This window comes from Carettochelys insculpta, chromosome 12, assembly GCF_033958435.1.
Source record: "Carettochelys insculpta isolate YL-2023 chromosome 12, ASM3395843v1, whole genome shotgun sequence".
NCBI classification, from domain to species: domain Eukaryota; kingdom Metazoa; phylum Chordata; order Testudines; family Carettochelyidae; genus Carettochelys; species Carettochelys insculpta.
The window spans coordinates 9238194-9251033 of record NC_134148.1 but is presented as its reverse complement, the minus strand read 5'-3'; the positions used below and the strand labels follow the sequence as shown (position 1 = coordinate 9251033).

At 48.0% G+C, this 12840-nt stretch overlaps 1 protein-coding gene across 1 annotated transcript in view; it reads right to left on the bottom strand.

Moving 5' to 3' along the window:
- The window catches only part of ACSBG1 (acyl-CoA synthetase bubblegum family member 1), a 91968-nt gene that overhangs the window by 65664 nt on the left and 13464 nt on the right, over nucleotides 1-12840 (bottom strand). Inside the window, exons 2-3 of the mRNA XM_075006719.1 lie at nucleotides 11904-11996; nucleotides 3174-3250 (exon numbers count right to left, since the gene is read on the bottom strand). Of these exons, the coding sequence (XP_074862820.1) occupies nucleotides 3174-3250; nucleotides 11904-11996 (170 nt within the window). The remainder of the gene's footprint in view (nucleotides 1-3173; nucleotides 3251-11903; nucleotides 11997-12840) is intronic.

The window sequence follows — 12840 nt, the reverse complement described above, 5'->3', positions numbered from 1 at the left end:
AGTAGGGGGGACTCCAGGGAGCAGGGAGGGAACCCCGGGGAGGGGAGAGCCCAGTGTGGGGGGGCTGCGACACATGCCTGGGCCGAAGGCCCTGTCGAGGCCAGGTGGGGGCTGGGAGGACCGGCAGGTATGGCTGGGCCAGCTCCTGAGCCTCGCAGTCCTCCTCTGCAGGCTCCAGGGCAGGTGGAGGGTGGCTGGGAGGGACGTTGGCCGGAGTGGTGGAGGGGGCGGCATCTGCTCGGTGATCCGCTCGAAGGCCCTCATGAAGGACCCCCCAGACCTTCTGGCACCAGGCCAGTGCTCTCTCCTGCAAGTGGAGCCAGCGCTCCTCCACTTGCAGGCAGCGCTCTGACACCTCCACCTAGTGCCAGAGGGTGGCGAGGAGCTGGGGCTCAGCGGCTGCCCGCAACTGGCTCTGGTGGTGGCGGGCTCATCCCAGGACTGATCCCTGCTCCGTTCCCTGGCTGCCACAGGGTGACATCCTGGGCGGGCTGTCTGGCACGACGGATGCGGCGCCCGTGCTGTCATGGCCCTCAGACAGTGCAGCTGCAGAAAAGAGTGGGGAAGAGCAAAGACAGCCATTAGTCTGGGCCCTGACCAGTGGCCCATGCCCCCCGACCCCTCCACTGCTGGGTTCCCATCCCCTGTCCCCAGGATGATGATCGGTGTGGTTTCCACCCCGTGGGTAACCGCCTTCAGGGGTTCTGCTCCCTCTGACCCCCAGGGATGGGGTGTGGTGTTGTCCTGGGGGGCAGGTGCTGATGGGCTCTGAGGGGGGGCACGCCGCTGCTGTCCTGGGGCCATGGTCTGGCTGGGCCGTGGTGGGCCGGGGTCAGCTGGCTGTGTGTGGGGGCCCTGGTCATGTCCCTTTTTTCCTGCCCCTTAACCCAGGCTTGTGCACCTGGGGTACATACCTGATGGTCCGCTCCCACGGTTGGAGGACACCTGTCATTCAGACGCCCTTCTGGAGGTCGATGCAGAGATCACCTTCACTGGAGCCCTCCTCCTCCACTGTCCCAGGGGTGGGCTCCTCTGGGGGCCCCTGGGGTGCAGGGCTGGCCTCCGGGTTGGACTCCGGCTCCAGGGCCTGCTGGGGCTCATCGGCCAAGATGTCAAGGGTGGCCGGGGGGCGGGGCGGGAAGGAGGTGTACTGGGGGCCCAGAATCTCCCTGAGCTCCCTGTAAAAAGGGCAAGTGGTGGGGGCAGCCCCAGACCAGCTGGCCATGTTCTGGGCCTGGGCCTAGGCCTGGGTGTAACCTTGCCGCAGCTCCCTGACTTTACTCCTGACATGGTCAGAAGTGCGGACAGGGTGACCCCGAGAGGCCAGGCCCTCGGCCAGCCAGGCAAATGCTTCTGCGTTCCACCGCTTGCTCCCTATTGCCTGGAGCACCTCCGCCTCACCCCAAAGCCCCAGCAGGTCCTGGATCTTGGTGTTCGACCACAAGAGGCCCCGCTGCCTCTTCCCCCTCTGGCTGGATGGCTGGGAGCCTAGGTCCCCCTGGGGGTGTACCCTGTGGGCACTCAGGGGGCTGGCTGGCTGCCATGGGTGTTGGGTGGGGGATCAGGGCGTCTGGAGGGTGTGCAGGCTATGCAGATGTCTGTGCTGCTGCCTGCACGCTCTCAGCTTCCTGCCACAGGAAAATCCAGGGGGTTTGGAGCTTTAAGGGCTGCTGCACGCAGAGACCACAGAGCCCTGCAGGGGCTGGACAGAGTGTCTCTCAACCCCTCAGGTGATGGCTGCCATGGAGGACCCCACTATTTCAACGTAGTGTGATGTGGATCGCCTACACATGCCCTACTTCAATGTTGGACGTCGAAGCAGGGCGCTATTCCCATTTTCTGATGGGGATAGCAATTTTGACGTCTCGCCTCCTTACGTCAATTTCAACTTCAAAATAGCACATAGCGCACATAGACTTTCCATGCGCTATTTCGAAGTTGGGCCAGCTATTTTGAAACAGCAGGCTAGTGTAGACGCTGCTCCAGTGTGCTGAAGCTGGCCACAACTGCATCCAGGTTGGTGAGTTGGACGAGCTTCCTGACCAGGATCCTGTTAATAGCCCTCATCACCTAGAAAAGGAGATCAAATGCACACACGAGGGACTGTGGGAGGCAGCCGCTGGGCTCTGGCAGGCTCCCTCTGAGCTCTCCAAAGGCCCCTGCATGCAGCCATCTCCCCCAGCAACAGGTCTCTGTGAGGGTGGGATGGGACAGCACAGTCCTCCCTCTGGGATCCAATCCTCTGCCCCTACCTCCCATGGGTCCCCATGGGCTGGGACCCCATCTTTCCCCCGACCCCCACCCTCCACTGAGACTGCAGCCCAAGAGTGGCTTACCTGCACGAGCATGACCCCGACGGTGGACTTCCCCACCCCAGATTGGTTTTCCACAGAGTGATAACTGTCTGGGGTGGCAAGCTTCCACAGTGCTATGGCCACATGCTTCTCAAGGTGGCTGGCTGGCTGCATGCAGGTGTCCTGTCTGTGGAGGGTGGCGGCAAGCCAGGTGCTGGGCTCCTAGAAGGTCTCTCTTCTCATTCTGAAATTCTGTACCCACTATTGGTCACTCCACTCCCCCATTACCAGCTGTTCCCACCAGTCTGCACTGGTGTTGTATCTCCATACTCACCTTAGCACCCGGGAGGTGGGGGCAAGGGCAGGTGGAGCACTGGGGCAGCAGGGGCATCCTCACCATCCTTGGGGTCTGGCAGATGCCCCCAGACATGGTGGAAGAAGGCAAGTACAATGGTGGGCAGTGCCTGAAACAGTACAATGGTGGCCCAGCCGGGGGCTGCTTGTGGTTCATGCCTCCACTGCCCTGTTTGGTTCCTCAAGAACAGCACACAAGCCCACCACCAGCCTGTCTGTGCCGTGCCGGGGTCCACAGGTCTCAGAATAGGCAGGTACTGTCAGCAAAAATACTCTGCAAGTACAGCCATAGGGCATGCAGTGTGTGCTTGGCACATCGCACCTCTGTCAGAAAAGGGTCCCTCCATCAGACCTTAACTATGGAGCTGCTACCATTATCCATAATGTACTATTAATGCAAATTTCTCTCTCAGTTCAGGTTTCTTTCCCTGTTTAACAAATTATGCAGAATGTAATTACTTCAGTCACTGCTGTCACTGGAACAACTAAGACAAGTTTTCAAACAAGTAACTTTTATTTGCTTACCTGAAATGTCTTTATCTTGGATCCTCACAGAATAACTTGGGGATTCTTTTGAGGTGTTCTGTTCATCTGTCAGTGTCCTAAGCCAAAGATACAGTTATAAAAATCTTATCTATTGCATACCTTTAAAAATAAATGGTAAATATTACACAATACAAAATGGAGAGAGGATGTGCCTCCCAAGAAGGGAGAGTCTTTTCATCTCTTGGTCACTAACAGTAGGTCTACACAGCAAAGTTATTTCAAAATAAAAGTCATTATTTTGCAATAACTATCCTAGCAGCGACACAATGCAACTGCTGTTTTGAAATAGCAGTTGCTTATTTTGAAATTGGTAAACCTCATTCTGCAAGGAATAGCGCCTATTTCAAAATAGCTATTTCAAAATAGTTGACAGCAAATAGACCCTACTTCTAAATAAGCCATAGCGCGTCCAAGGGCTGTATTTTGAAATAGGCTCTCTGGCTGTGTCTGCACTAGCTCCCTGCTTCGAAGGGGCCTGGTAATCAGCATGATCAGAGAATACTAATGAAGTGCTGTGATGAATATGCAAATACTCCATTAGGCTAATTCTCCCCATGGTAACTTTGAAGCGCCAAACTTCGAAGTGCCAGCATGCCATGTAGCCATGGGCACTTCGAAGTGTCTGCACTACTTCAAATTGCATTTACTCCCTAAAATTTTGGGAGTAAAGGCACTTGGAAGAAGTGTGGGCACTTTGAAGTGCCCAAGGCTACACGGCACGCTGGCACTTGGGAGTCTGACACTTTGAAGTTGCCGCAGGGAGAATTAGCCTAATGAAGTGCTGCATATTCATCACAGCACTTCATTCGTATTCTCTGATTAGGCTGATCACCAGGCTCCTTCAAAGAAGGCAGCAGGTGTATACATAACCTATGTATGTCGATGCTGTATTTTGAAATAGCCATGTGCTATTTCAAAATGCATTTTTGTGAGCAGAAGCCTTATTTCAAAATAGGCTATTCTAGATGAGCTCTTCTGGAATAGCTTATTTTGAAATAAGGCTGGTGAGTAGACACACCTAATATAACTGTCAGATGGCTGATATTCTCGTTTCACATCAGAATGGACACCAAATATATGATCATACTGGTGATACAATACGTGGAAGATTTCACTGCTCATATCTGTACTGTTCCCATTGAATGGATTAAAAGCAAGGGGAAGGAACGCTTAGTTCCAAGCAGTGTTTTGTGCCAGTACTTGCTGCTACTGAGTACTGGAACTTTGGCAGCCCCAGCCACGGGACAGGCTGAGGTTGGAGGGACAGGGAGTCAGATGAATACCACCTCCTCTTTTTGTGTGTGTGTGTGTGTGTAAAAAAAAAAAGCACCATTTACCTACAACTGTTACAATTAATAAAAAAACCTTTGTTAACACAACAGTCTTCATCACCATTATGGTACAGTTGCAACTGCAAATATACACTGGCCTTTGCAGACATGTAAAACACAATGGCCAACTAAACAAAAACCAATGGGCTACTTGAAGTATTTAAGCCACTTGGGCTTTTAAGACCCTGCTCCAGGAGACTCTATGACTGACTCGAGCACAATAAAACTGATCCTCCATTGCTTCACACTTGCATAGTCCTTGATACTTGTGCCAGGGGAATGTACAACGGCGAAGCAGCATTCTCTTGTCATTAGGACAGTCATACGCAATTTTGAGTGACGGGAGGCTCTGAATGTGGGAGTTCTTTATGTCCACATCCACACACCCTCATGCCAAGCATTGGGAGAGTGGGCAGGCAGCTCTCAGACCCAGGCAGGGGAGGGCTGGTGGCCCACCGGAGCCTCAGAGGGCAGCTGGCATGCAGCAGAAAGCCCCTCAGACCTCAGAGCACAGGCAGTGGGAAGCACCCAGCCCCAGTCTCCCCAGCTCTGGGATGGCTGGCAACATTGCCCCAGCCTTGGCAGGACCAACACCCAGGCAGCCGCAGGAGACTGGGGGAATTGGGGGCTGCCCCCCACTCTGACACTGAATGCAGGAGGTGGGGGCCCGCAAGAGACCTTAAAAACACCTTGCCTCTGTAGGCTTCTGCTTAAAAGCTTCCTAAGATAACAGACTCCCTGACCCTGGGTGGTGGATGCCACCACCCAAGTGAGAAAACCCCTCTCTTGAACCCAGGAAGACACACTTAGGATGTCTCCCATTGGGTAACCCCAAGCTCTTCACCCTCCCTTAGCACAGAGCTTGAAAGCAAAGAAATGAAAAAAAAACATAAAAACTGCCATCTCTGGTAGCTGACGGTTCAGTCTGAGGCATGCATCTACACAGACCCTTCTCCAGCACACAGGGATCAAACCACTGCCTTAAAAAGGTGATTTATTAACCAAACAAAAATATACACATAATGAAGCATACATGGTTGTTAGGAGTTGGAGCAATTAAAACACGGTAGATTAAAGCACAGAGAATTACTTCCCTGAGATTCAGTTTAGGAGTTACAATGTGTGGGGGGACATCAGCCAGCCTGAGACGTCTCACACCAAGTCCAAAATAAAAAAAAAACTTGATCACGTCTGACTAAATATTTCCCCTCTACTTAGCATATGCCCAGATTGATTGTGAGGCCTGGATATTTACTGAAATCCTCCAAGCCTGGTTCAGAGTTAAACCATCTCTATGTCTCTCTCCTCTGGCCATGCAAAAGATTCTCCCAGGAGGTAACTGCTTCAGTTAAACTAGCCCTCTGTCTTTTCCCATTGGCTCACCTGGCTGCTGGCCAACACAGAAATTATGATCTCTAGGTTTAACCCTTTACAGGCATTTATTCATAACAGGCACAGTGTGGGTGGAACTAGATGGCCATTTTGGGAAGGCAGTGCCTTCCCCAGCCTATTATACCTGCTGCCCATGCATACAAATGCCACTTTTCACAGCAGCAGACTTATTAGCTAACAAATTTTTTTTAAAAAAGCAAAAGAAATAAAACAATAACAAACAGACAAAGCATCTTGTTTGTGTTTCCATTCGGTTTAGGTCCGATGAAGACTAAAGACAACAGTATTTTATTTTCATTGTTGAGTGAAAAAAAAACCCCTATATATATAAATGACAATGACTTGGACACGCGTATGTGTATATGTATTTGGTTTTACAAAGCTCATTAAGTATTTTAGAAAAACTGTCAGGGCAGCCAAGAACTGGTGGCTGCACTTTAAGGCCACCAAAAATTTTGTTGCAAGAATCCTGGCTTTAGACGTGACTGGCTGGACAACGGAATGTATTATGCAGAGATGTGAAAGTATAGTAGCCATAACAGCCAGAGTTAGATTTTTTTTTCTTTAAGCAGTTCAGTAATGAGCTCTGTATACATTCCTGTAGATTCAGGGATGGCTAACCTACCATCTGCAGGGCTCAACGCTCACCCCCAGCACCATGAGCCAGAGCTGATGTAACCTAAACCCCTACTGGCCGTGCATCACTGTCCTATGCAGTAGCGCTTAGTCCACTTACACAGAGAAAGAATGAGCCTCCTCTACAGCCTGAGCTGAGAACCAGCTGGCTTTTAGCTCAAATGGTAGAGGCCGTGCACTAAGCTCCAGAGGTCCCAGGTTTGGTTCCACCTGTCAGTGTTACACAGGCACTCCAGACACATGGTGATGGGGGTGCTACAGCTGGATCATCAGTGCTGGCTCCCTGCTCCTGGGGGATGAGAGCCCTGAGCCTTGCAGGCCAATCAAGGAAAGCCAGGGCTGGATCTGGCCTGCAGACTGTGCCTGGCAGTGGGGAGGAAGCAGCTCTGTCTACTGCTGGCACTGTCCCCCATCGCTTCCATTGGCTGGGACTCCCAGGGGAGGCACCATTGAGCTGCCTGGAGTCAGCTGTTGCCAGGCAGATGCCCCAGTCCCCTTCCCCTTCTTGCACCACCCATCCCACCTGGACCCTGCATTCAAAGCCATCCTGGTGAGGGGCATGGCCCAAGGCAACCCCCTCACACTGAAGGCCCTGCCCCAGTCCTCCATCCTTAGTTCTCCCTGACCAGCCTGGCTGAGGACTACCTTGGGCAGCATGTAGGCAGCCTGGGGTCACCTCCCCCCAGCCTCTCCCTGCACTCACCATGTGGCATGAGTGACAGTCTGCTCCACTCTGCCGTGCCCTCCCGGCTTCCTAAACCCCCTTCTCCACTTATGGCTGGGAGGCCTCCAGCCACCCACAGAGAAGTGGGGCTCAGTGGGCCAGGAGGGTGCAGCCAAGAACCATGTGGGGAGTGTGTGGGTCAGGGAGAGGGAAGGAGAGGCAATGCCCTGCTGCTGTCACCACTTGCCCCTGCTGTCCACACCCTGCCCCAGGTAATCCTCCATCTCCCATTCATAGGGCAGCTGGGGTGGCCACTGCAGGTGCCCCAAAAGCACGGGGCCTGGGGTGGCTGCCCCACCTTGTCCTATGGATGGGATGGCTCTGCTTGCAACACCCCCCAGCCCACTCCTGCAACCTACCTTCTACCCACACCCCACCTCCAGACTGTTTCTGCACCCTACCTCCTGTACAGACCCGCATCCTACCCAGCCTGCTCCCCAGCAATCCCCTCCAACACACTGAATCCTCATTTTTAGCCCTTCCCCAGAGGTTTGGGGGCACAAACTCTACCAGCCCTGGGGCCCCAGAACAGTTCATCCAGCCCTGGAGATAAACCCTGAAACACTGCACCCTCCTCACCCTTGCACAAGAGTGTTTCAGATTTTATTAAGACTTCAAATTCTCAACTGAGCTGCGTTACTAAGGATTGCTGAACCTCCCCCATTCTCGCCCTCATAGCGGGCGAGCTCTGAAGGAAACACAGGCTAGTTTTTAAAGGAGCAGTAAATACCCCATTCCTTTGTTGTCACCCCATACCCTCAAACTCTGGGAGCCATATGCACTTCACAGGCTTAGCACCTCACTCCCCCCTGCAGAAGCACTCGCCACCCCACATGACACAGTCACAGTGTTTTAAAAGTAAAATGAGCAGAAAAGCCAGTAGTGCCTGAGTGAATTTCAGTAGTCTTGTGAAATAGCACAGAGCCAGTGCTCAGTCCCACTGTTCACTCCCTGTCTCAGGAACAAATGAAATTTATGCTGCTAATCATACTTCATAGAACAATGAACATATTTCACAACTGATGTAACACTTAAATACCTCAGCCAGGATGGGTATAAACATAATAAGAGAAAGTTCCTATCTTGAAGTATTTATCTTTCAATGACGAGTGATAACACATGGGTGGGACAGAGGAGCAGAGCAGGCTGCCTTATGAGGCAGCTTAACAAATATAACAGAATGTATCCAACTCTTCGCCCATCAATAGCAGCCATCACATCTTTCTTCCTCCTGAGTCCTTATCAGTTCGCCATTTTCAATATGCATGCAGTGGAGGTGTGTTTAAGGAGAGGCTTTGAGGCTAAGGAAGTGACTTTACTATTTTTTATTGAGTGGGATTTTTTTCTCACAATCTTAAAGGGCAGCAGTTAAAGAAAATCCTCGTCTGAGAATCAGAAAACAGGGCTGTCACTATGGCTCTCATCAGCCACACAAGTTTGGAGATGCTCTGGGAAAGTCAGATATGTATGCTGGGACTAGATTATGGAAAGGTTTGAAAGTATAGATACTCCGGTTGTGTTTGATGCAGTGGAAAAGAGGGAGTCCATAGAAGGACTCAGGGAAAGTGGGGGAGGTTACAAATACACTTGGATGAAAAAGGTATATATTTAAAAGCTAAGAATAAGCATTAAACTATTTTAAAATACGGTAATACACATATCAAACATCTAAAATATATTGTTGATATAGTTCTTCTATTTTATGAGCACATATTAGTGACACATTTGTTGTTTAGAATGTTGCTTATTTTTTACATTTGTGGGTGATTTCAACAGTTAGAAATTTGGTTTCATCCTGGTAAAGAAAACCAAATGTTTCCAAATTCTGCCCCAAAAAGAAATGGAACCTTTGCTGTGAGACAAGACTGCACAGTGGCTTCCTTCAACATCAAAGACCCTTCAAAGCCCAGGCAAGTGCTGAAGTGTGGGGCTGGCAAGAAGCCAAGCAGCTTTCCCATCAGAACCACACCTGGGTCCTGCGGGAACCTTCTCAAACTTCTGTCTTCACAAAACATTTTGATTTCACTGAATCAGCAAATTCCAACAACAGTATTTTGTCAGAATTTTTTCCTGCCAGCTCTAGTTACACAAACAGCATGAAAACAAAAAGCAGTCAAGTAGCACTTTAAAGACTAGCAAAATAGTTTATTAGGTGAGCTTTCGTGGGACAGACCCACTTCTTCAGACCATAGCCAGACCAGAACAGACTCAATATTTAAGGCACAGAGAACCAAAAACAGTAAGCAAGGAGGACAAATCAGAAAAAGATAATCAAGGTGAGCAAATCAGAGAGTGGAGGGGTGGGGGGGAAGATCAAGAATTAGATTGAGTTAAGTATGCAGACGAGCCCCTATAGTGACTCAGAAAGTTCACATCACGATTTAAACAATGTTCCGAATTTGAATATAAATGTCAATTCGTCCACTTCCCTTTCTACAAAGGAGCGATAATTTCTTTTCAGTAACACACATACCTTGAGGTCATTGACAGAATGCCCCATTCCATTAAAATGTTGACTAACTGGTTTGTGGATCTGGAGTGTTTTGATGTCTGTTTTGTGCCCGTTGACCCTTTGTCTAAGGGAGTTAGAAGTCTGTCCAATATACAAAGCATCTGGGCATTGTTGGCACATGATGGCATATATGATGTTAGTAGAGGAGCATGAGAAAGTGCCCGTGATTCTGTGAGTAACCTGGTTAGGTCCAGTGATGGTATTTCCAGAGAAGATATGTGGACAAAGCTGGCAGCGGGCTTTGTTGCAGGGAAAGGTTCCAGGACTGGTGTTCCTGGGGTATCGACTGTGGCTGTTAGTAAGGATCCCCATGAGGTTGGGAGGTTGTCTGTAGGAGAGAACAGGCATGTCACCCAGGGCCTTCTGGAGTGTAGCATCCTGATTAAGAATAGGTTGTAGGTCTTTAATAATTCGTTGCAGTGGTCTGAATTGGGGGCTGTAAGTGATGACCAGTGGTGTTCTGTATCCTGCACACGTGACTAGATCCATTGTTTACAGTCAAGCTCTTAGGTATAATCGCATTTGCTCTGATCCAACTGACAGAGACCAAAAACTATAAGAACTTTACCAAATATTCATAAACCTGAATTACCCACCAGGAGAAGTAAAAAACCAAATCGACAGGGCCAGACGCATACCCAGAAACCAGCTACTCCAAGATCAGCCCAAAAAAGCCAAGAACAGAACACTACTCTTCATCACTTACAGTCCCCAACTCAGACCACTGCAACGAATTATTAAAGACCTACAACCTATTCTTAATCAGGATGCTACACTCCAGAAGGCCCTGGGTGACATGCCTGTTCTCTCCTACAGACAACCTCCCAACCTCATGGGGATCCTTACTAACAGCCACAGTCAATACCCCAGGAACACCAGTCCTGGAACCTTTCCCTGCAACAAAGCCCGCTGCCAGCTTTGTCCACATATCTTCTCTGGAAATACCAGCACTGGACCTAACCAGGTTACTCACAGAATCATGGGCACTTTCTCATGCTCCTCTACTAACATCATATATGCCATCATGTGCCAACAATGCCCAGATGCTTTGTATATTGGACAAACTTCTAACTCCCTTAGACAACGGGTCAGTGGGCACAAAACAGACATCAAAACACTCCAGATCCACAAACCAGTTAGTCAACATTTTAATGGAATGGGGCATTCTGTCAATGACCTCAAGGTATGTGTGTTACTGAAAAGAAATTATCGCTCCTTTGTAGAAAGGGAAGTGGACGAATTGACATTTATATTCAAATTCGGAACATTGTTTAAATCGTGATGTGAACTTTCTGAGTCACTATAGGGGCTCGTCTGCATACTTAACTCAATCTAATTCTTGATCTTCCCCCCCACCCCTCCACTCTCTGATTTGCTCACCTTGATTATCTTTTTCTGATTTGTCCTCCTTGCTTACTGTTTTTGGTTCTCTGTGCCTTAAATATTGAGTCTGTTCTGGTCTGGCTATGGTCTGAAGAAGTGGGTCTGTCCCACGAAAGCTCACCTAATAAACTATTTTGCTAGTCTTTAAAGTGCTACTTGACTGCTTTTTGTTTTGATAGTGTGTAGACTAGCACGGCTTCCTCTCTGTTACTACAAACAGAATGATGGAAGATGACTGTAGCGATTTGAAAAATATATATTTAAAAGCTAAGAATAAGCATTAAACTATTTTAAAATACGGTAATACACATATCAAACATCTAAAATATATTGTTGATATAGTTCTTGTATTTTATGAGCACATATTAATGAAACATTTGTTGTTTAAAATGTTGCTGAATTTTTATATTTAAATATATTTTCTATATAGTTAAACTGTATTTATTGTACACTAAGAAACAAAATTAAACATATGAAGACTAAGTCTTCAGCATAAGGTTATTGAATGTTACAAATGTTCCTCATTATTGCATGAACTGCAAAAACCATGCAGAATACACGTCTGAATAACAGGATATCAGAAATACCAGCTAAAAGGAAATTAGGTTAGGAATCAGGTGTTGATTGGAAATAGAGAGAAAGTTGTAATGTAACTCCCACGTCTGTACACCTTGCAATTTACATCAGACTCCAAACCAAATGTGAAAAATGACCCTTTCTTTGTAAATTACTTTCTTAGTATATGTATTCCTTTTGGCTGCAATGTGTTCAAAATGATATTTCGAACATTCACAATTCCAGCAAGGAGATGTCTTTTCCAGAACCTAAGATTAACGTCAAAGCAATAGATATTAGAAGGTCAATAGCTTTTGGGGGAATGGACTCACAAGGGCCAGAGAGCGCTACTGATTTCAGCTGTACAATCTGCATACCCAAATCACAGCCCTCATCTGTAGACCCCCAAGGAATTAAACGTCTACTTTGTTCCAAGAATTTCTGGATGTAGGTACTAAACAGTAACTTTCTGCTTAACTTTGCAGCAAAATAATATGTTATACATATTCAGTGTCACTTTTCAATTGCTGTCATTTTCTGGGGCAGGTCAGTCTTGGTTCTTGCCTTTCCTGGGTTTATGATTTCTAAGAAACTCCCTTTTTCCCCAATCAAAGCAAAACATCTCTAAAGCACACAAGAGATATGTTCTCTTTTAATATCCCTCTTACAGAAAAGTTCTATGTTGCATAATAGGGATCAAAACCGAAACACATCTTTGCACATAAACTTAAGACACTCATCCACAGGTTTTTTGCATGTTTCTTTAACTATGAGATTTTAATAGCAATTCCATGTTTTATTTTTTAAAATGTAGAATGCACAGCAGAATGAACTATAGAATTCTGTTAATTTGAACACACACACACATTAAAAATAATTGTACATTTCTAGGTTCAACCCAGATTCTATTTTAGACTTATTCTTGTGTACTGCAGTTGCTGAGGCCTGTGCATAATAAGCCCAAGGTAAAAAGTACTGAACTGGTTAGGCACCCAAACCTAAATTAAAATGAGCATTGCTGCCGCATGCTTATCAAGTTACTGTGAGGGCCCAGAAAGGAGTGGATTGTTAAACACCTTGGGTTCCATGTTGCATATTGCACTTTAGCCTCTG